The 24245-nt window shown below is 46.5% G+C and overlaps 1 protein-coding gene across 6 annotated transcripts in view; it reads right to left on the bottom strand.

Annotated features, from left to right (window-relative positions):
* The window catches only part of LOC122543857 (integral membrane protein GPR137-like), a 47089-nt gene that overhangs the window by 17748 nt on the left and 5096 nt on the right, over positions 1-24245 (bottom strand). For 2 of the 6 annotated variants that reach the window (XM_043682709.2, XM_087983769.1), the window contains 3 exons: positions 23042-23619; positions 21160-21584; positions 15514-15563 (listed from right to left, as the gene is read on the bottom strand). In XM_043682709.2, the coding sequence (XP_043538644.1) occupies positions 15514-15563; positions 21160-21531 (422 nt within the window). In that variant the 5' untranslated portion in view covers positions 21532-21584; positions 23042-23619. The remainder of the gene's footprint in view (positions 1-15513; positions 15564-21159; positions 21585-23041; positions 23620-24245) is intronic. The other 4 variants (XM_043682707.2, XM_043682708.2, XM_043682712.2 and 1 more) reach the window with 3 other exon arrangements.

A 24245-nucleotide genomic window follows, 5' to 3' on the forward strand; every position in this document is an offset into this window, starting at 1 on the left:
AGAGAGGGGGGAAGAGAGGGGGGAAGAGAGGGGGGGAGGAGGGGGGGAAGAGAGGGGGGGAAAGAGAGGGGGGGAAAGAGAGGGGGGGAAAGAGAGGGGGGGGAAAGAGAGGGGGGGAAAGAGAGGGGGGGAAAGAGAGGGGGGGAAAGAGAGGGGGGAAGAGAGGGGGGAAAGAGAGGGGGGGAAAGAGAGGGGGGGAAAGAGAGGGGGGAAAGAGAGGGGGGGAAAGAGAGGGGGGGAAAGAGAGGGGGGGAAAGAGAGGGGGGGGAGAGAGGGGGGAAAGAGAGGGGGGAAGAGAGGGGGGAAAGAGAGGGGGGGAAAGAGAGGGGGGAAAGAGAGGGGGGGAAAGAGAGGGGGGGAAAGAGAGGGGGGAAGAGGGGGGAAGAGAGGGGGGGAAAGAGGGGGGAAAGGAGGGGAGGGGAAGAGAGGGGCAGAAGAGGGGGGGGGAGAGAGGGGGGGGAAGGGGGGGGGGGAGAGAGGGGGGGGAAGGGGGGGGGAAGAGAGGGGGGGAAAGAGAGGGGGGAAGAGAGGGGGGGAAAGAGAGGGGGGGAAAGAGAGGGGGGGAAAGAGAGGGGGGAAAGAGAGGGGGGGAAAGAGAGGGGGGGAAAGAGAGGGGGGGAAAGAGGGGGGGGAAGAGGGGGGGGAAAGAGGGGGGGGAAGAGGGGGGGGAAGAGGGGGGGGGAAAGAGGGGGGGGAAAGAGGGGGGGGAAAGAGGGGGGGGAAAGAGGGGGGGGGAAGAGGGGGGGAAAGAGGGGGGGGAAGAGGGGGGGAAAGAGGGGGGGGAAAGAGGGGGGGAAGAGCGGGGGAAAGAGAGGGGGGAAAGAGAGGGGGGGAGAAAAGAGGGGGGAAGAGAGGGGGGAAAGAGGGGGGAGAGAGGGGGAAAGAGAGGGGGGGAAGAGAGGGGGGGAAGAGAGGGGGGGAAAGAGAGGGGGGGAAAGAGAGGGGGGGAAAGAGAGGGGGGGAAAGAGAGGGGGGGAAAGAGAGGGGGGGAAAGAGAGGGGGGAAGAGAGGGGGGGAAAGAGAGGGGGGGAAAGAGAGGGGGGGAAAGAGAGGGGGGGGAAAGAGAGGGGGGGAAAGAGAAGGGTGGAAAGAGAAGGGTGGAAAGAGAAGGGTGGAAAGAGAAGGGTGGAAAGAGAAGGGTGGAAAGAGAAGGGTGGAAAGAGAAGGGTGGAAAGAGAAGGGTGGAAAGAGAAGGGGGGAAAGAGAAGGGGGAAAGAGAAGGGGGGAAAGAGAAGGGGGGAAAGAGAAGGGGGGGGGGAATGAGAGGGGGGAAAGAGAGGGGGGAAGAGAGCGGGGGAGAAGAGAGGGGGGGAAAAGAGATGGTGGGTAGTGCCACATGGATCAGTGCTGGGCCCACTACATTTTGTCATTTACATAAATCATTTTGATGCGAGCATAAGAGGTACAGTTAGTAAGTTTGCAGCTGACACCAAAATTGGAGGTGTAGTGGACAGCGAAGAGGGTTACCTCAGATTACAACAGGATCTTGACCAGATGGGCCAATGGGCTGAGAAGTGGCAGATGGAGTTTAATTCAGATAAATGCGACGTGCTGCACTTTGGGAAAGCAAATCTTAGCAGGACGTCTACACTGAATGGTAAGATCCTAGGGAGTGTTGTTGAACAAACAGACCTTAGAGTGCAGGTTCATAGCTCCTTGAAAGTGGAGTCACAGGTAGATAGGATAGTGAAGAAGGCCTTTGGTATGCTTTCCTTTATTAGTCAGAGTATTGAGTACAGGAGTTGGGAGATCATGTTGCGGCTGTACAGGACATTGGTTAGGCCACTGTTGGAATATTGCGTGCAATTCTGGTCTCCTTCCTATCGGAAAGATGTTGTGAAACTTGAAAGGGATCAGAAAAGATTTACAAAGATGTTGCCAGGGTTGGAGATCTGAGCCACAGGGAGAGGCTGAACAGGCTGGGGCTGTTTTCCCTGGAGCGTTGGAGGCTGAGGGGTGACCTTATAGAGGTTTACAAAATTATGAGGGGCATGCATAGGATAAATAGACAAAGTCTTTTCCCTGGGGTTGGGGAGTCCAGAACTAGAGGGCATAGGTTTAGGGCGAGAGAGGAAAGCTATAAAAGAAACCTAAGGGGCAACTTTTTCACGCAGAGGGTGGTACGTGTATGGAATGAGCTGCCAGAGGATGTGGTGGAGGCTGGTACAATTGCAATATTTAAGAGGCATCTGGATGGGTATATGAATAGCAAGGGTTTGGAGGGATATGGGCTGGGTGCTGGCAGGTGGGACTAGATTGGGTTGGGATATCTGGTCGGCATGGACAGGTTGGACCGAAGGGTCTGTTTCCATGCTGTACTTCTCTATGACTCTATGAAGAAGAGAGAGAAAGAGAAGAGAGAGAGAGAAATCCACACATACAGTTGCCCGAGACTGGAACTGAACCCGGGTCCCTGGCACTGTGAGGCAGCGGTGCTAACCACTGAGCTACCGTGCAACCTATTCAAGCCACCATGGGGCAGGATGACAGATTTCCGGCCTTAAAGGACTACCTGATCGGTTATTTGCTCCAACAATCTGACAATGGTCCCCATTAATTCCACCAGCTGGCATGCTGGAATTTCAGACAAATCAGTCCAGAGCTCAAGGCTGGGCCTATGGATTATTAGCAAACAAAAACTGCTGGAAAAGCTCAGCAGGCCCAGAATGCATCGATGGAGAGAAATCAGTTCCTCAGAACTGATGGTAGCTAGAAAATGGATAAAATGGGTAAGGAGTAAACAATAGTTGGAGATAGGGCCCAAAGCGAGAGAAGAATAGTTGGACAGACAAAGGAGTGGATAACATTCAGCCTGGGAGAATAAATAGCTGCTATCAGGGACAATTAGTGGCTAACAATGGGTGGTGTGCCCATGTGATAAGAAGACCTGCTGTGTGAGGGGGTTGGGGAGAAGTTGCCTGAAGCCCTAACATTGTTGAAATTGAGTCCAGAAGGCTGCAGACAAGTTCTTACTATGCCAGTTTTAGCCTTTGGGTTTTCCTAGCTTGTAAGGGTAACGAGACATTCACATTCCAGAACAGTCAAGATTAGGGAGCTGAGCTTCACAAATTCAAATCTGCTCAGTGTGGTATACGTGAGAATGTGTCAGGATTGTTCTATTATGTGCATATTCCACTCAGCTTATTACATTACAAGTTCTTTTCCTATTGAGTATAAGTTTTGTTAAGAGTCTTCAATATAAACCAGAAACTCAGTTATGTACCATCCCATTGTGAAATACATGCAGCTTCCAGCCCTCAGGGTGAGAAGGAAGTACTGCCACACATTCCACAAGTGAACAAATGTTATCACCTTATCTACACCGATTGATGCTAAGAACAGATGTCCTTAATTCTACTGAACAAATGCCACCCCCCCCCATGGTCGAGCACTTTCCTGTATCTCCTGTAGCGGATGTGTTAGGCTACAAGCTTTCCCAGAGTTCCTTTGCTGAAGAACGTTAGTGAACCAGGTATTTTGTAAATGATAGTTGGCAATAGTTTCATAGCACCATTGCTGAAATGGGTTTTACATTCTTAGAGTTATTAATTTAATTAAGAATTCCGTAAGCTGCCTTTCTTAAAAATGGAATTTGTGGGATGTGTGTGTCGCTGGCTGGGCCCAGCATTTCTTGCCTGTCTCTAGTTGCCCCTTGAGAAGGTGGGAGCGAGCTGCCTTCTTGAACCGCTGCATTCCATGTGCTATGGGTAGACCCACAATGTCGTTAGGGAGAGAGTTCTAAGATTCTGACCCAGCGACACTGAAGGAAGGGCCGATGCATTTCCAAGTCCAGATGGTGAGTGGCTGGGAGGGGACTCGCAGGGGTTGGTGTTCTCAATTATCCACTGCCCCTGTCCTTTGAGAAGAAAGTGGTCGTGAGTTTGGAAGGAGCTGTCTGAGGATATTTGGTGGATTTCTGCAGTGCACCTTGTAGATGGTACATGCTGCTGAGCGTCGGTGGTGGAGGGAGCAGATACTTGTGGGTGTGGTGTCAATCAAGCGGGGGCTGCTTTGTCCTGGATGGTGTCGAGCTTCTTGAATGTTGTTGGAGCTGTACCCATCTAGGGGCAAGTGGGGAGTATTCCCTCACACTCCTGACTTGTAGATGGTGGACAGGCTTTGGGGAGTCTGGCAGTGAGTTACTTACCACAGTATTCCTAGTTCTCTGAGGAGTTTTTTTAAAAAACCATGGATCCACTGTGTATACTAGCTCCTTTTCCAATCCTTCACTTCCTTTCCTTTAGATGCAACTGAACACGCTCATGTCCCCACCAACCCGACCAGTGCTAATATTGCACGTAAAATTTATGTATAGGGACATGTTGTAGAAACATAGCAGGCCTAGAATTAATGTGTAAAGCCTGATACGACTCTTCTTCAGAACTGAAGAGCTCTTCAGAAAAAGTGTCATATCTCTCTCCACAGTTGCTGGCAGACCTGATGAGTTTCTCCTGCTTTTTTGTGTTTATTTTACATTCCCAACATCCACAGTAGTTTGCTTTTATATGTATGTAAGGTATTTTATTAAATTTGTTCCTTGCCATTCTGAAAAGGAGTCCTCTTTTTCACTGTCTCTCCCTCCACATCCTCAAACATTTTCATTCAGCGTATTTTTTTTAAAATGTCCCTTCTGGGTTTTATTCCCCATTATCCATTCCTTATCCTCCAGCCCGTGGAATTTTCTCAGTTGACAGGCTTCTGCAAAACTGCAGGAATCAATGAGCCGGGAACTCCATTATCCGTGATTAGGCTCTTAAACTTGACGATAACAAAAGCCCAGTGTGTGATGAATGGGAACTGATTGTATTTACAGTGGAGGGATGGTGGGTGGGTATGATTATTGGCATGGCAAGCTCACCCAGGAGTTCAAATGGTGCTCATAAAACTGTCAGTGAATCAAAACATGAGTGGTTTATTGTCTTCTGTGCCCGATGACGAATCAACCACTTGCACCCCAACACACATTTGTGACTGATTATGATCTGATTAAACATTAAATCTAAATTGCCAGTGCCATCTGTGGAAGCCCTTTTTTATTAAAAACCTCTTTTCCTGTCCCCCCACTCCTTTCCTCTCTGCCCAGCATACAATACAGTTGTAAAGTCCCACCATTTGTGAATTTGCTTAACTGCTCCAAAATAATGTACACCACCTTCCCCCCCCTCCCCCATTATGCAACCAATCTTCACTTATTATTGATTTGATTTGTTATTGTCACACGTACCTAAGGACGGTGAAAGGTTTTGTTTTGCGTGCAGTATCAGCAGATCATAACATACAAGGACATGCAAATCACAGGGTGATTGAATAAGTGATGCACACAAAAAGTTATGGCTACACTGGAGGTACTTAGGATCGAGTTTCAATCGTTCTGCACTTTTGAACGACATGTGAGAATAAGATCTGCTGTAGGGAGCGTGCAAAGAGTCCACCTGTATTGGCACCATCTTGAGCAACACAACTTTCAGGAGAGAGAGAAATCTGAGACGATCAACAACTAGATAAAAATTAAGATACAGAAGGCGCTTGCATGTGTGCATCGTCTGTCATGTTTATTGGAATGTTTGTATGTGGGTAGACTTTGCTGGAGAGCCCTTGGTAGGGATTTGAGACTAATTTTATATTTCCTCTTTTATTGAGCAGTTTTTCCAGCAAGATGTCTTTGTATTTACTGGAAGCGTTTTTCTTCCTGTGTCAAATTTTGGGACATTATGGGGAGACAGTGACATGTTGTTTATGCCAGTGGGCTAGTAAGCCAGTAATCCACCACTTCAACACACCACTGTGTTCCCTGGCCAACATCTCAGGCTTGCTGCAGCGCTCCAGCGTAGCTCAGCACACGCTGGAAGAGCATCACCTCAATTGGCCTGGCTGGATCAAGGGTGTCCCACTTGGATGTGCATGTAGCTTAGTTAGTCAAGCGTACACAGACCTGTCAGTCAGTCAGTTTCTCTTCCTCTGCAAACCTTTGCCATTTTATTGCTTCTTATCGGATGAAGGACATGTGGCGTTTTTGTAATTTTAATCCCAAACTCTGTATACAGACAGCAGCAATAGGGGAGCAGCCTGAGAGAGCTCTGAGGGGGTAAGAGCTGATGCTGCTCCTCTGCTAAAGCCTGACTTGTAGGAACGTACAAGGCAAAAGTGAGGACTGCAGATGCTGGCAACCAAAGTTTCGATCAAAGTGGTGTTGGAAAAGCACAGCAGGTCAGGCAGCATCGACGTTACGGGCAAAAGCCCTTCATCAGGAATAGAGGGAGGAAGCCTCCAGGGTGGAGAGATGAATAGCATTTTTGTTTTTCTTTTTTTTTTGTTCTCTCTCTCTCTCTCTCCTTTGATCTAAAACCTTGTAGGTATCTAGTTTAAATTATTACCTTTATTTAACCAATAAACTGTGGCCACCACAGAGCACAATCTCCAGGATGAACCAAGAGAGGCTACAGTTCGAGTCCATCAGGGATTCCCTGAGCTGTCTCTAACAGGTACTTTAAACACATCTGCTGCCTGTATACAGTCTGACGGCTCTACAGCAAATGTGGTTTACTCTTAATTGCCTCCTGAAATGGTCAGCCAAGCCAATGAAAGATGGCCAACAGGGATTGGCAAGGTGCTCATACCTCATAAATGGATGAATACTCAAGATCTTTGCAAGCTTCAACAACTCTGAGCGCACAAAACAAAAACTATTACTGTTATATTAAGCAAAAAATTGCAGCTGTTGGAAATCTGAAACAGAGAGAACGCACTGTAGAAATTCAGCAGGTCTGGCAGCAACCGTGGAGAGAAAGAGAGTGTGTTAATGTTTCGGGTCCAGTGACTCTCCACCTGACTGTGACCTCTTACAGAATTAGCAAGTACACTCTGACAGCTTGTGCAGTAAATGTAATTTTGGGCCCAAAGGAAACATTTTTGGAGGTTGAAATTGACGTACACACACCTCTATACAGCCCAGGGGAGAGAAATCGTGGGCCTTAGTGCTTTTATTGTTTGCAGGGCCCCTTCCACCTGCTAACCCCAACCTTTAACTCTGAAAGCAAAATCTGCTGGAGATTACAGCAGGTCAGGCAGTATCCAGAGACAGAAAGCAAAGTAACGACTTAAGTCTAGATGACTCTTCATCAGAGCTCTGACAAAGCATTATCTCAACTCAAAACGGTAGCTTGCTTTCGTAGAAATCATAGAATCCCTACGGTATGGAAGCAGGCCATTCAGCCCCTCGAGTCCACACCAACCCTCCAAAGAGCACCCCACCCAGACAGAGACTCTCTTCCTATCCCTGTAACTCCACATTTCCTATGACTAACCCACATAGCCGGCACATCCCTGGACACTATGGGCAATTCAGCATGACCAATCCACCCTAACCTGCACATCCCTGGGCTCTCTCTCCATAGATGTTGCCTGGTCCGCTGTGATTTCCAGCACTTTGTGTTTTCAGTACAGATTCTAGCATCTGCAGTAATTTACTGCAACCTTTAACTTTCCTCCTCACATTCTTCATAATTGGGAACTGGGATCCTCCCTCCCCCCAACATTATGTAATGCCGTCAGAAAACAAGGGTCTTCTGTAATGTGTTAACATTGGGGTATTTGGGCTCACACAGAAGAGCTTATGGAAAAACATTAATACCCTTTGCAATTGTTAACCTTCTATTACATTGAAAGTCCCAGCCTTTTGAAATAATTCATTCTTTAGTCTTCCTGGCATTTAAATTGCACGAGAAACAGGCAAGAAATAAACCTGCTTTCTTCTAACGAAATAACCAACTCCCTTCTACATATGAAAGCCATCATCCAAGATACAATTTCCACAGACTGATGTGATGACAATGCATTAAATGTGACATGTGCAAAGTTACTACCGTTCCCAACACATCTCTGATTTAACTTAAATAACTGACACAGTGTCTATGGAGACACCTATAATGAATAGTCCCTGAACAATCACAGCATTAAGCTTGAGATTCCACATTTTTTCGTAATAAATACACTACCTCAAAAATACCCAATTTTCCTAGTTACGTAGCTAAGTATTCCTTTGTTGTCAGATTTAAAACTGCTCAATTTTTTTGCAGTCTCATTCTCTTCACCCGTTGCAACCTACCCGTTTTCTCTGTCAATGCTTGTAATTTGCCCCCAACTCTCCCCACTCCGTTTGCAGCATCGCTTTCTCACTCTACCCTTTGATGCAGCTTCCCCATCTCCCCTCCCCAACCTACTCATCCCAGTTCTTGATTATTTCCCCATCTCCCTTCCACAACCCAACTACTGGGTCTCCCCCTCCCCTCTCCCGCTGCAGTATCTTATGCTTCTCCTGCCTCACCCTCCACAAACAGGTACCTCTTAGGCCCAGTCCTGCTACAACCACCCCCCATCCCCACCATGTATCTCCACAGGCTGGACAGGTTCACAGTCCCTGGAGTATCAGAGGCTAAGGGATGACCTTACAACGTCATGAGGGGTGAAGATAGGGTGAATGACCAAGATCTTTTCCCCGGGGTGGGGGAGTCCAAACTAGAGGGCATAGGTTTAAGGTGAGAGGGGAGAAATTTAAAAAGATAGGCAACAATGTTTTCACACAGAGGATGGTGCATGACTGGAATGAACTACCAGAGGAAGTAGTGGGGGCTGGTATAATTACAACATTTAGAAGGCATCTGGATGAGTCCATGAATAGGAAGGGTTTAGAGGGATATGGGCCAAATTGATATATAATTATTTAGGATGTCTGACCAGGATGGACAAGTTGGACCAAAGGGCCTGTTTCCACGCTGTATGACTCTGTGGCTGAACCTACCAACAGCAAGCACAGGAGAAGACCACCCTATGACTGGAGGAGCAACAATTCCCCAGACACTTCCTCATACAATGCCCCAATGTATCTCTGGCATTTTGGGAGATTAATTTGCCCCTGCTCTAGCATACTTCGATGGACAATGCACCCAGGTTGCCCTAGAACCACAGCAAGCATGTAAACCCCTCTCCTGGGCCCTGCAGACACACACACACAAAAACAAATATCAACCTCGGCTTGGAGTACAAACTCACTGAACATCCTTAGTGCTTGCTAGATGTCCGATCGGTGTCTCTTATTTGTCACATGCTCCAAACAATAACCCAGGAACTGCCAGTTTGTAGGAACCTTACAAAAATATTAACTCGCTCCCATGATGGAAAAGATTACCAGAATTCAGCTCAACATGGTCAACCACCTTCAATGGACCAGGAAGTAGCAGTTACTTTGCTCAGCAATTAAACGACGCAACTAGAAGGCTCTTGCAGCACAGTGAGTAGTGTCCCTACCTCAGGGCCAGTAAGGCCATTTCAGGACCCACCTGCCCCAGAGGTGTGTCATTTGGTGTCCAAACAAGTTTATTAAAAAGTATTAGCCACTCAACTAATTGTAATGATCCATTGTTCAGGGGTGTGTAGGTTAGGTGTATTCATCAGGGAAAATAGAGTAATACGGTAAGGGAACTCGTCTGGGTGGATTACTCTTCGGAGGGTCGGCGGACTTGTTGGGCCAAATGGCCTGTTTGCACACTGTAGGGATTCTATGATTATACCTCTGGCTATCAGTATCGAGTGTTGTCAAATTGCAGCCAAAGCCAGAAGTCCTAGTGATGAGACAGACACTTAGGATCGAGGATGACCTGCTTCCTCATTGGCCAGTTGTGTCCAGAGGTCCAAGGCGCGAGCCACAGACTCTGCCCCATTCAGGACAGGCAGAAGATGGGGCAGAGATTGGCGCACTCTCTCCAGCTCATCGACAGTGTGCTCCCAGAGTAGTCTCTCAATGGGTTTAGGTGCCTTCTCAAATGAATCTTGGTCAGTCACAAGCCCGGCACTCCCATAAGTTGGCAGAAACATTAAAGCTCTCCAGAGAGATGCTTTAGAGAGGGCACATCCACTCGAACAAACTCAGAGTAGGGCAAGTTGACTCAGGAGTCAGTCAATGTATGCTGCCCAGTGCAGTAATTCACCGCTCACCAACTGAGTAGCCATTCTTCATCGTAATCCAAAAAGCTGTTCAACTGGGGAGGCATGACAACGAACTGTGAATTCGATCAGCTAAATGGCCTGCTTCCATGCTCTAGGAATTTTATGAAAGAGTAGTTATGAGGTGTCATTGTGAATTGATTTAGAGCCAACCCAAACTGAGGGGCCAAAAGCCATGATCTTACCGAATGGCGGAGCAGGCTCGAGGGGCCAAATGGCCTACTCCTCTTCCTATTTTTGTATTGTCTAAGAAAACTGCATTGTTCTGTTAACTCCACAGCCGTACAAAGTTCACAGCCATTAGTTTCTTCATCAAAATGCTTTAATCCAAAACAAAGGCAGAGATGTTGTGCAGGAGGTTCTGCACAAAACACAAGTGTCTTACAGGTCTACAGCATGGAAACAGGTTCTTCGACCCAACTTATCCATACCACCCAGTTTTCACAATTAACCTAGTCCAATTTGCCTGTGTTTGGTCCATTTCCCTCTATACCTATCCCATCCATCCACCTACCTATCCAAAATGTTTCTGAAATGACAAAATTGTATTCGCCTCCACTACCACAACTGGTATGCACTCATCACCTTGTGTGTGAAAAATATTGGACCCATCTGTGTCTCTCCCCTCTCATCTGAAAACCGTCTACTTTTAGACTCCCCTTCCATGGGGAAAAGCTGTTGGCTATTCTACCTTACCTTTGATTTTATAAACCTTGAGAAGTTCACCCCTCAGAGTGTGAATGCAGGGAGTAAACTGCGGTTGATCCAGGTGGCAGACACGGAGAGCAGCCTTACAGCCACCACACCCTCCAGTGTAGCAAACAGTGCAAGTTGAAACCACAAAGTTTACTGGCTTGGCCAAGGCAATGGAAACACTCTGTGGTGATGCATTTCCACCCAGCTTCCTGTAAGCACTGGGAACTGACTTGCCAATTCAGCTTCTCCACAACAAACAGCCACTCGCTTCTCTAAAAAAAAAATTGCAGCTGCAGAAATCACATCGGAAGGCAGCTGGGGTAAAGAGGAAGTTAAAGAGTGTGGGTGAAAAGGAAGGCCACAAGAAGAACTACAGATCTGAAGAGGCATCAGTTTAGATGTCAACCCGGACAGAACACAGGAAGTGAGAGATTTCATTCATTAGAGTCAGAAAAATATTTTGATGGCCAGAGCGGTGCAGAGGATCATTTTCAGAACCCGGTCCCGAATCAAACGCAAGGAGATAGTTTCTGTGCAATATTCCAGGGGAGTGGCTGTGTAATGGCCTATCGGTATTATCGCTGGACTGTTAATTCAGATACTCAGGTAACACTCTGGGAACCTGGGTTCAAATCCCGCCATGGCAGATAGAGTCATGGAGTCATAGAGATGTACAGCACCTCCGGTTCAACTCATCCATGCCGACCAGATATCCCAACCCAATCTAGTCCCACTTGCCAGCCCATATCCCTCCAAACCTTTCCTATTCATATACCCATCCAGATGTCTTTTAACGGTTGTCATTGCACCAGCCTCCACCACTTCCTCTGGTAGCTCATTCCATACATGCACCACCCTCTGCGTGAAAAAGTTGCCCTGTAGGTCTCTTTTATATCTTACCCCCCTCACCCTAAACCTATGCCTTCTAGTTCTGGACTCCCCCACCACAGGGAATAGACCCTGTTTATTTACCCTATCCATGCCCCTCGTGCTTTTATAAACGTCTATAAAGTCACCCCTCAGCCTCCGACGCTCCAGAGAAAACAGCCCCAGCCTATTCAGCCTCTCCCTATAGCTCAAATGCAGCAACCTGGCAACATCCTTGTAAATCTTTTCTGAACTCTTTCAAGTTCCACTCTCCAGTAAACTATTTGGTTCTCCAAATCATGACCACCATCGACAACACTAACTGCCGACCTAAAGTGGAGAGGATCTCCAAGGAGATCAAACATATCGACACAGACATCAAGTTTCCACAGAATTGCACTCAAGCAGGAAAGATCCCAAAAGGATTACGGATCACAAACCCACTCAAGTCAACCTACACGGAGAGACTTTGCCACCACAGCTCTCGCAAACTCCTCAATCATCTTGTGCACCAACTCTACAACAGGCGCCACAACCTTGAAATTAAGATGGAGTCCACACTCTCAGCCTGCACTCAGGATACAGCAGTACAGTTATGGGACATTGCCAAACAGACAAGGCGACAAAACTACACCACGTACACGCACACCAAGAAGAAGAAACTGGATAAACTTGGCATCACCAGCAGTAGCCAAGCCCACCCTGGCACCACAATGGATAATGTTATCACCACGGGGAAGTCAATTGTCAACTTATTGGACCACACCCTTCAACCGCAAGAGACTGAAGTTCTTAGCAGGGGTCTCAATTTCTGCCAAAATGGACCCCATGGTTCTTGCAGCAGACACGGAAGAATTCATCAGATGAACAAGACTCCAGGAATTCTTTCAAGATGCCAGTAGTGGTCCCAATGAGCCCACCGACAAACCAGAACAACCATCACAGGAATCCGTAGAGAAGCGACCAAAGAAGGGGTCAACTTGGACCCCACTGGAAGACTGCTGCCCTGGGCTTGACAAGTACGCTCAAACCGTCAGGAAATATATAAATGCCAGATTCACCAGCCGTACCGAAAAAGTAGAGCAGAAGATCACTTGATCACAATGCTCTCAAAACCAATCACAACATTGTCATCAAACCAGCAGAACCAGCATCTCCAAATCCTGGGGTGAATGAATGAACGATTACTTTTATTGTCGCACATACCTTGAAGAAACAGTGAAAAGTGTTGTCGCCAAAATCCGGTGCAATTGTGAGTTACGAAAAGAATAAAAAGAAATTATCTAAATAAGAGTTTTTATCTTCTGTGTAAGTTGGGTCTCAATCATGACTTCTGCAAGGTCTCTCAAAAGTGTTCCAGTCCTCAAGGAGTCCCACTCCAGGAGGAGCAACAACAGTGCCACAGGCTTTACTGCCACCTAATTCCGCAAAGAGCCACCGCTCTGGGCCCAGCCACTGTCAAAAGTCCCGATCCATGCCACCAATGCTGCAGCGACCGTCCCAAAGATGAAGAAAGAAAAGAAAAAGACAAAGATGAAATGTACATAGAGACACAGATGCTGCCGGCCTCGCGTGGGCGGGCTCTGACAAGCCCAGAAACTACCTACCATGCCACCATCTTGGATTTACCATCATCAATTATTTTACGAAAAAGAAATTTACAGCACAGCTAAGACAAGGCCCCACAGTTGAATCATGGCAAAACCTGCATTTTGGCAATTACAACGTATTAACTCTCTAATTTCAGTACAAGGGCACACAAAACAGAAGATGCCCCTCACTCTGCACAAAATGTTCAATGGCTGTGGTGTAAAATTATGTCCCAACACATGTGTGAATCATAATGTAACACATGTATTGGGCCAAGCAGTGGAATGTGGTGAAAGGGTTAAAATTATGTCCCAATACATGTGTGAATCTAACCGGAATGGAGGTGTTGCTTAGTCCCGTGTGAATCTTATTACACACCTCCCCGTGTGAATCTTCTTATCTGTATGTAACCAGAATGGAATGTGTTTTTTAGCCTTGCTCTGCTGTTCACATGAATGTTTATATCTGGAAAAGAGTATATCAGCTGGAAAAGTCTCCAGTTCGGGGAGTCTGCTCCGGGGTTACGTTTAACCGCCGAGCGTGGGTTGTTGGCAACCGCTCTACGAGAACTGACGGCTCCCAGTTCCGGTAACATGTAGAGTGAGTATAAGCCAGACCCGGGAGTCTGCTCCGGGGTTACGTTTAACCGCCGAGCGTGGGTTGTTGGCAACCGCTCTACGAGAACTGACGGCTCCCAGTTCCGGTAACATGTAGAGTGAGTATAAGCCAGACCCGTTGTAAGTATGAGACCTGGTTGTGGCGACGCTGCGGGGAATAAAATGCTCATATTCTAGCAGACTCGCCTCTTGGTCGTTTGTTCTGTGTCAGACTACTCTCCTACGAACCTGACCTTGAGAATTTTTTTAAAACAATGGCCCATTGGAGACCACAAAGCAGGAGATGCTGTATCCTGTGTGAAACCATGTAACCGGTGGACACCACAGGACAATGTGCACACGCATTGTGACTCATGAAACTTATTGTGACAATGTTATGACTTTGGAAGGTTATTTTTGCCCCTTGTTTTCTGAAGAGAGGCTGTAAGGCAGAGGTGTCGAGCAGCCTGGGGTATTGTAAACAGAGTGGGAGACCTTGCGTTTTGTTTAACAGCCTGAATGGGTGTGACCAGCTCGCCCAGATCCAGATTTCTGGGTTTTGGGTTTTATTTCCAGTAGCTTCAGAACCTATTGGGGTCTCAATGGGGTTGGAAGCTTCAGTGAATGTCTCCTGGCTGCTCCTCTCTCTAGGTTTTCTCTTGATGGGAGAACTGCATGTGAGTGTCTGAATTTGTCTTTTAGCCAACGGGTGTGCATATGGGATGTTACTATACTGGAACAGTTAGTTAGTAATGGTTACTGTATCTATTATTGTTAACTTTTCCAATAGAGTTTTTATTCTAAATTCCTTTTCCTTTGGTTGTACCTTTAACTACAGTGTTTAAATAAATTGTGTTTTGCTTAACGCCAAATAGTTTAACTAGTTGCATTGCATCTGGAACATACGACATAGAAAAGTACAGCACAGAACAGGCCCTTTGGCCCACGATGTTGTGCCAAGACTTAATCCTGATGTAAAAAATAATAACTTAACCTACGCACCCCTCAACTCACTGCTATCCATGTGATGTCCAGCAGTCGCTTAAATGTCCCTAATGACTCTGCTTCCACCACCACCGCCGGCAACACATTCCATGCATTCACAACTCTCTACATAAAGAACCTACCTCTGACCTCTCCTCTATACCTTTCCCCTAATATCTTAAAACTATGACCCCTCATACCTGTCAATCCTGCCCTGGGGAAAAGTCTCTGGTTATTGACTCTACCTATTCCTCTCATTATCTTGTATACCTCGATCAGGTCTCTTCTCTCTAGAGAGAAGGAGGAAGAGAGAAGTCTGAGCTTATTCAACCTTTCTTCATAATGCAAGCCCTCCAGTCCAGGCAGCATCCTGGTAAACCTGCTTTGCACCCTCTCCAAAGCCTCTGTATCTTTCCTATAGCAGGGCAACCAGAACTGGACACAATATTCCAAGTAATATTCACATTTGCCTTTTAAAAGTAAGTAAAGGTTAGAGTCGAGACTATCACCTTAAAATATTTTGAGGGGGCTTGGTCTGGTCCACGACCATATTGGTGGTGCAGTCCTCCCATACTGGGTTCTGCACTGATGATTTCAGGCTCAGATCCCAGAACAACTCCAGCCATGCATTATGCGGTGTACCCACACCAGGAATACTGAATGGCACCATTCTCCAGCACATTTAATCAATCATTTTGTTTCCCCCGTTTCTTTTATTAATTCTCTATATTCGACAAGCACGCTTTGGTCCCGAATACGTAACAGCAGAAGCGTCACTTACAGCTTTTTGGCCATCTCGGGGAAATATTTTGCTTTCGTCTTGAAGACTACCTGGAATGAAAGTTTTAAAAACGCGATCACTCAAAGCAAAACGTGGTAGAAATCACAGCAGGGAATGAACAGGATTGATATGGGGAGTGGGAGGAATGAGCAAACACCTCCTGCACCAGAAGCCGGCTGTGAAGAAGTCCCGCCTTTAACCACATTGCTGAATGCTCAACCTCCTAATTAAGAAGCAAAGCAATGGAAACAAGTTCCCCAGTAATGTATAGAATGGTAAAGTAACTTCGCTTTCTATCGTTTCTTTGGTGGCAGTTGCTTACATTTGCTGGAACTAATTGCTGACTCGTATGCATTCGGCTGTTTAACTTCCGTAGAGTCAGAGATGTACAACAAGGAAACAGACCCTTTGGTCCAACTCATCCAGATATCCTAAATTAATCTAGTCCCATTTGCCATCACTTGGCCCATATCCCTCTCAACCCTTCCTATTCATCCATCCAGATGCCTTTTAAATGTTGTCATTGTACCAGCCTCCACCACCTCATTCCAGACACGCACCACCCTCTGCGTGAAAACGTTGCCTCTTACATCCCCTTTGTATCTCCCTGCTCCCCCTTCACCTTAAATTTATGCCCTCGAGTTTTGGACTCCCTTATCCTGGCTATTCACACTATCAGTGACCTTCATGATTTTCTAAACCTCTATAAGGTCACTCCTCAGACTCCAGTGCTCAAGAGAAAGTAGCCCAGCCTATTCAGCCTCTCCCTATAGCTCAAACCCTCCAACCCTGGAAACATTCTGGTAAATCTTTTCTGAACCCATTCGCAGCTTCATAACATCCTGCCTATAGCAGGGAGACCAGAATTGAACACAATATCCAAAAGTGGCCTCATCAAGGTCCTGGACAGCTACAACATGACCTCCCAACTCCTATACTCGATGCAATTGATTATAAAGGCAGGTGTACCAAACGTCTCTTTCACCACCTTGTCTGCCTACGATTCCATTTTCAATTAAGTATGAACTCGTACTCCAAGGTCTTTGTTCAGCAAAACTCCCCAGGACCCTACATTAAGGGTATAAGTGCACTCTGTGGTTTCTGACACAACGTATTGGAGTTTGCAACTATCAAATAGTTATGTTATGGAGGCAGTGTGCAACACTGGTGCTATGACAACAGGATACCTTTGCTCCAGTGTTACGATGAAAATAATTCTGCTGCGTGAAATGTTGAACGGGTTGGGCTTATATGCATTGGAGTTTTAAAGAATGAGAGGTGACCTCTTATTTAAATGTGAACTTGATGGGACTGGATATAGGGAGGATGGTTCCTCTTGTGTGGAAGCCTAGAACTTGGGGACCGTGTAAGGATAGGAGGTCTCGCTTTAAAGACAGGGACTAGGGGAACTGTTTTCTCTGAAAGAGAGAATGAAGCTCGTTCTATACAAGCACCACCCTCTGCGTGACAAAGTTACTCCTCAGGATCTTTTTGCATCTTTCCCCTCTCACCTTAAACCTGTGCCGTCTGGTTTTGGCCTCCCCTATCCTACCACCACCCTCCTTGCACCATCACAAACCATGAGGGGACCCTATACAGACAACAAGCAAAACTAATGTCATTTACAAAATACCATGCAAGGACTGTAACAAACACTACTTTGGACAAACAAGCAGAAAACTAGCCACCAGGATACATAAACATCAACTAGCCACAAAATGACATGACCCTCTCTCACTAGTATCCTGACATACAGATAAGGAAGGACACCATTTCGACTGGGACAACACATCCATCCTAGGACAAGCCAAACAGAGACACGCACGAGAATTCCTAGATTCATGGCATTCCAACCAGAACTCTATCAACAAACGCATCAAGTTAGACCCCATCTACCACCCCCTGAGAAAAAAGAACAGGAAGTGACATCACCAACCCAAACATAAATAGAAAGCAGGAATCATCAACAGTGCTTCATCCGAAGGCCCACTGAAGATGTTACCTAGTAGGGTGACGAAACGTCTGGAAATGAACCTTCCAGCTCAGCGAGCAAACCGACATCCAGCAATACACACTGCTTAGAGGAACCTTTGCATTTGAAATTGCCACAGATCCACTGGGCACTATTTTCAGACCAGTACTTTGCTTTCTTCCACCTCGCTTGCTGAACATGACAATTCCTTTCTGATCCACACGTGCCGCCTACCTTCAGAAAGCTCGTCTTAGCAAATGCACCTAGCCAGCAGCTTTTCAACGACAAGGTAACCAAAGGTCTTGATTAATGCAAACCTGTGGGCATGCTTGCCAAGTGGTCACCAGGCAATGTTTAGAAGCAGGAACCCTGACTGAGCAGAGTGGGAATAAAGCCTGGCTGTCAATCTGAATGAGCTTTTCACTTTCGCACGCAGGAAGCCAATTTCTCTCCTGTCTGCAGCTGCAGCTCATCTCAGCATTGCACAATGACCTCCGAATTGACACACAACCATCAAACTGCCAGTCAGTCACGTCACAAAATCCTTGTAACACGCACAGAGCAGAACCAAAAAAGGCAAGGGGCCAGTCTGTTGTCTGACAACAATAAAATGCAAGTCAACTTCCCCAAAGCAAGGGGAAACTAAACATTAGCTTTTATGATTCGAGGGATTAAGTTTCAGAGCTGCAGCTATACACAACTCTGGTGCAGCTGCATTTGGAGTATTGCATACAGTTCTAGTCACCGCATCACAGGAAGGATGTGGAAGCTTTGGAAAGGGTGCAGAGGTGATTTACCAGGATGTTGCCTGGTATGGAGGGAAGCTCTTATGAGGAAAGGCTGAGGGACTGGAGGCTGTTTTCATTAGAGAGGAGGTTGAGAGGTGACTTAATTGAGACATATAAAATGATCAGAGGGTTAGCTAGGATGGACAGGAAGAGCCTTTTTCCTCGGATAGTGATGTATAGCACAAGGGGGCATAGCTTTAAATTAAGGGGTGCTAGATATAGGACACATGTCAGAGGTAGTTTCTTTACTCAGAGTATTGGGGCATGGAATGCCCTGCCTCCAACAGTAGTAGACTTGCCTTTAAGGGCACTTAAATGGTCATTGGATAAATATATGGATGATAGTGGAATAGTGTAGGATAGATAGGCTTCAGATTGGTTCTATCTTCTATTAGGAGGAGAAAGTGAGGACTGCAGATACTGGAGATCAGAGCTGAAAATGTGTTGCTGGAAAAGCACAGCAGGTCAGGCAGCATCCAAGGAGCAGGATTCCTGAAGAAGGGCTCATGCCCGAAACGTCGATTCTCCTGCTCGTTGGATGCTGCCTGACCTGCTGCGCTTTTCCAGCAACACATTTTCAGCTCTATCTTCTATTAAGCTAGAACTCTCCACCAGTTTAATCTCAATTTGTGTTCACAAAAATAATAAACTCTGTTCGGCTGATGATTGCTGGCTCGTGTGCATCGTTATCTGCAGTACATCAGTCATTTCAGGATCCAGACATACTGTAGGAGAGAGGGCGGTTTTAACCTTTGAACAGGAGTTTTCTGTAGCACCATTCAAGAGTTTGAAGGCAATGGTTCATGCTGCAGGACGGAGGAGCAGAGGGTGAACCAATGCATCTCACCAAGTGACCGAGCACAAGAGAGATTGGGAATTGGAACTACCTGGAAGCAATTAATGGAAAGGCACAGAACAATAAAGTAGCCAAATGCAAACAGGGCAACAGTGAGGGGTTCCAATCAACATTTCCTCTCTCAGCCAAACGTCAACAAACCATGTTAGCTGATAAAACAACTACATGGTATTTTGGGAGCTTTTTCTGTACAAACTGGCAACCACAAATTGTTGACTATAAACCACTCTGCGGCCTCCCGAGATCACAAAGAGCACTGCAACAGAGGTCTTTATTTCTACATCTGAAGGATCAGGGAGAGTTGATAAGTTAGCTCTTCTGTTGAGAATTAAGGAGGGCAAGCCACACCAGGAGCTTGATGATAGGGCAGCACAGTGGCTTAGCGGTTAGTACTGCTGGGTGGAACGTCTTTCAGAGGGGCAGCATAGCCTCAGCGGGCCAAATGACCTGCTTCCACACTGTAGGGATTCTACATTCTGTGATTTGAACAATGGAGGTGGCTGAATTGTCTTTGTATTTCTGGTCTGTCTAAGGTGCAAGGAAACATATAGCATTTACACATATCATACCTCCGAGAAACAGAGATTCCTGAAGCGCTGTCAATAGTGAGAGTTAACGTACATTCGACTAGACTCCAGGAAATAATAAATGGATTGAGTTTGTTTGTTTGTTTTACATTTTGGCATGTGTGCGAGCACGAGAGAACGTGCATGTGTACGCGGGAGTGAGAGCCTGTGTGGGTGTGTGTGTGTGGGGACACGGGTGGGCAGCGTAAGTTGGGGCTTTAACCTTTATTTGAACCCCACATTATCTTCGCTTTTATCTCAAAGATGTCACCTCCAAGAAGGAGCACTGTCTCAAACTAAGCTCAAATGATCAGGAGCTGGATTTGAACATAACCTTTAGCTGTGGAGCAGATGGGGAGCTGATGGCCTAGTGGTATTAATGCTAGACTTTTAATTTAGAGTTCCTGGTAATGCTCTGGGAATCCAGGTTCATATCCTTCCATGGCAGAGGGCAGAACTTTAATTCAATAAACATCTGGAATTAGGGGTGTAATGATGACCACAAAACCATTGATTGTCAGAAAAACCCCATCTAGTTCACTAGTGCTCTTTAAGGAAGGCAAATGCGATCCTTACCCGGTCTGGTCGATATGAGACTCTAGACCCCAGAGCAATGTGGTTGACACTTAATTGCGCAGAGGACAGTTAGGGATGGGTAATAAATGCTGGCCTAGCCAGCAATGCCAACATCTTGTCACTGAATTTAAAAACTGAGGCACTTCCTGTTTGGCCCAGGTTTGAAGCTCTCTAAAACAAAGATTCCAGCTCAAAGAAAATCAAAAAGAGCACACACCTATCATAGAGTCATAGAGACGTACAGCACAGAAACAGACCCTTCAGTCCAACCCATCCATGCCGACCAGATATCCTAACTCAATCTAATCCCACCTGCCAGCACCCAGCCCATATCCCTCCAAACCCTTCCCATTCATATACCCATACAAAAGTCTTTTAAATGTTGCAATTGTACCAGCCTCCACCACTTCCTCTGGCAGCTCATATACGTACCACATTCTGCGTGAAAAAGTAGACCCTTACGTCCCTCTTAAATCTTTCCCCTCTAACCCTAAACCTATGCCCTCTAGTTCTGGACTCCCCCACCCCAGGGAAAAGACTTTGCCTATTTACCCTATCCATGCCCCTTCACGGTTTTATAAACCTCTATAAGGTCACCTCTCAGCTTCCTACTCTCCAAGGAAAACAGCCCCAGCCTATTCAACCTCTCTCTAAAGCTCAAATCCTTCAACCCTGGCACCAGCCTTGTAAATCTTTTCTGAATCCTTTCAAGTTTCACAACATCCTTCCAACATGAAGGAGACCAGATTCGCATGCAATATTCCAAAAGTTAATATTAACAACCACAGCCTGAGGGAGATTTTCAATTTGCTACAATCATTCATCTGCCCAGGTCAGAAGACAAACAAAATCAGCCCTCCCAAGCTGCGAGAAGCTTATCACGATTACCTGAGCAAAGTACATATTCATGAGACCGAGGGTGAAGAACTGCAGGCAGACCGGGAAGCAGTAGAGCAGCCAGAAGGAGAAAGGGCCCAGGGTGTTGGCTTTGATGGTGTCTCGGAAGTAAAATGAGAAGAGGGTAGTCCTCAGAGCAGCCCACAGGAGACACAGGAAGAGGAAGACAGTCTGGTAGCTGAACTTCTTGTGCCTGTAATGCAGCACCAGCCAGAGCTGGATGTAGATAAGGAGGAAGAGGAGTCCATAAAGTGCAGTGTAGACAATGGTCAGTCCCAGCGTTACCGAGAGCGGAACAGCAGGTTGCAGGGGTTCAGGGCTCACTGTGTTCAACACGATATCCATAACTTGTGCATCTTCCATCTTCAGGTCTGGAACCACGGTGGCACCATGCACTGGACTGATCTCAGAATAACCTACCAGGAGAGAAATTTAAATCAAGTTTAAACTTTAACTCTCTGTAATGATCAGTCAGCCAGCAGATAAACAGACAATCACCTCCAATGGAAGGGAGTATTGAATACATACACATGTGCAGCTCAACAACCCCGCTCTGACCAAAACTACTAGCGGACTTTCAAAACCAGCAGTTGCTGGGGTGGGAAGGGGAATTCAGAAGCCTGAATTCTGGTTAAGCAACAGATAGAGAGAGAGGGGTAGGGTTCATGGTCAGAGCACTGTGCAGTGATTTCTTTCTTCAAGCAGAAGACAGTTTGGGGATGTTAAGTGAGGGTTCAGCTGTAATACTCCCCATTCAGCTTAAGACTCAGATGCACAGAGTCGTGAGTTTGTAAAGATACTGGCCACTAACCAACACCAGGAGAATGGTGTCGAAGTGGGATTTGGCCTCACTCAGAGCTGTAAGCTGAATCCACAACCCCCACCCCTTGGTCTTTAACCTTTCTGGGTAATTTATAACTTCAAGGTGATGCACTGAGCAATCGTAAAGAAACAGAAATTCAGTCAACTTTTGTAAGCACAAGACTGATCCTTGGGGAGGTACTGTCAGCCATGAAAGCCAATATCTCAGAGGGAATCATTTGAGCTGCAGCATTACTGTTTTACCAGGGTCATGAACATCAGCTCCCACCACACCTTCGCTATCTGATTGGCAAATACACTCTTTAAACAAGAGGGAAAGCACCAGCTGGCTATTTTAGGCACCCTGCCATGGTACCCGATCCATTCCAGTGCACATACAGTGAAACTCTTGGCGAAAAGGGGATGGTAGCATGATATTATCCCACTACCAGCATCAGCGGTCCAAAGTGAAGCTGCTGAATCGGCACTGTTTGTGGTGGTGGTGGTGGGGGGAGAGATTTGTGGACAGCTTTGGCACTGTGGGAACGCACAAACTCTGAAATGGATCCAGACGGCTGAAACCTCAACCGACAATTACCACGCGTGTCAGGGTTTCTCCAAAGAGGCGACATTTGGGTGATTTTGCAATTGAGAGGAAAAATGGGATTTCACATTTCTGGGCAGTGTGTTTTCCCTATGGTGGGGGAATTCAAGACTAGAGGGCATATTTACACTCAGAGTGGTTCACATGTGGAACGAACTTCCAGACAAAGTGGTGGACGCGGGTACAGTTACAATGTTTAAAAGGTATTTGGATAAGGACATTAATAAGAGATGTTCGGAGGGATATGGACCAGGAACAGGCAAGTGGGACTAATTTAGTGTGAGAATATGGTCCAGCCTGGACTGGCTGGACCGAACGGTCAGTGTCGGTGCTGTCTGACTCTAGGCGAGAATCAGATCCCACACAGTGGATAAAAACACAAAAGAAAGACAGTTTAACCTTTGCGAAAAGTGAAACAATAATATCAAACATCCACCCGATTGACTATTTAAATGAGTTCCCAATTACTTATACTGTGCACAGATGAGTCTCCCAAAAAGGCGAATGTCGACCTGAAATGCTCAGCAGCAGTATTGAGAGTTTCCAGCACCCTTATCAAAGGGACGTGCAACAGGAGGCTGAGCACAGACAACAGCTCGAAGACTTGGAAGATGGAAAAGATCAGCCCGCTAGTTCCAGCTTTTCTTCCTCAAGTCAGCTGGCGCCAAACTGTGTTGGGAATCGGCCAGTGATATTAAATGTTTTGGCAAAGTTGGATGGTCTTTCTTCTTCACAGTTTAAATATGTCTCCAGTTTCGAACCTTTCTACACTTTTGGCCGCACTGAAAGGGCCACAACGTTTCTCCTTCGGTGGACTGCACCAATGTTAACAATGGGTAAGCTGGTCCCATTCCCACCGTTGAGAAACGGTCATTAACGCAGGACTGGATTAGTGTCCTCTTCCCCTTGAGTGCACGGCTTGGGTGAAAGTTGCCCAAAAGCCCCTCAAAGGCACTTGTCATCTACCCCGGCATGGCTCAATTTGATCCAGCACACTGTCAGTCTTTGGCAAGCAGCGGATGTACAGAACATTCTTCTTCCACCTGCTAAATAAGAGGAGAGGGTTTTTACACTTCTTCATAATCACCAAGTGCAATGCTCTCACATAATTCCACCATGCATCGTAACATCATGCACCATAATTAAGTCAAGACTGGGTTGCACCCAACCCAAGCAACTCAACTCAAGGAATCAATTTTGTTGCAAGTGACATGCAACACAAAGTACTTGCCACAGAATAGAGGAAGCTTTACTGTATCTAACCCTGTGCTGTCCCTGTCCTGGGGAGTGTTTGATGGGGACAGTGTAGAGGGAGCTTTATCTAACATCTTGCTGTACCAATCGTGTTTGATAGGGACAGTGTAAATGGACCTTTACTTTGTATCTAGCCCAACGCTATTGCTGTCCTGGGAACATTTGATGGGGCAGGTATAGGGACATGTTTACTCTATATCTAATCCCGTGCTATACCTGTTCTTGGAATGATTGATGGAGACAGTTTAGAAAGCTTCACCATATCTGCTCTGGGAGTTCTCAATATGGACACCGCATGACTGAAACACAAAACATTCCACTCCCTCACTGACAAGCTCAAACAAAAAAAAAGTCAGATGGATTAAAAAGCAGTGTGTCAAAGTGATCACAAAGGCATAATCTCATCATGTACAGCTTC

This window comes from Chiloscyllium plagiosum, unplaced genomic scaffold (assembly GCF_037043375.1).
Source record: "Chiloscyllium plagiosum isolate Xiang-an unplaced genomic scaffold, Cpla_swu_hap1 HiC_scaffold_46, whole genome shotgun sequence".
Lineage (NCBI taxonomy): Eukaryota > Metazoa > Chordata > Chondrichthyes > Orectolobiformes > Hemiscylliidae > Chiloscyllium > Chiloscyllium plagiosum.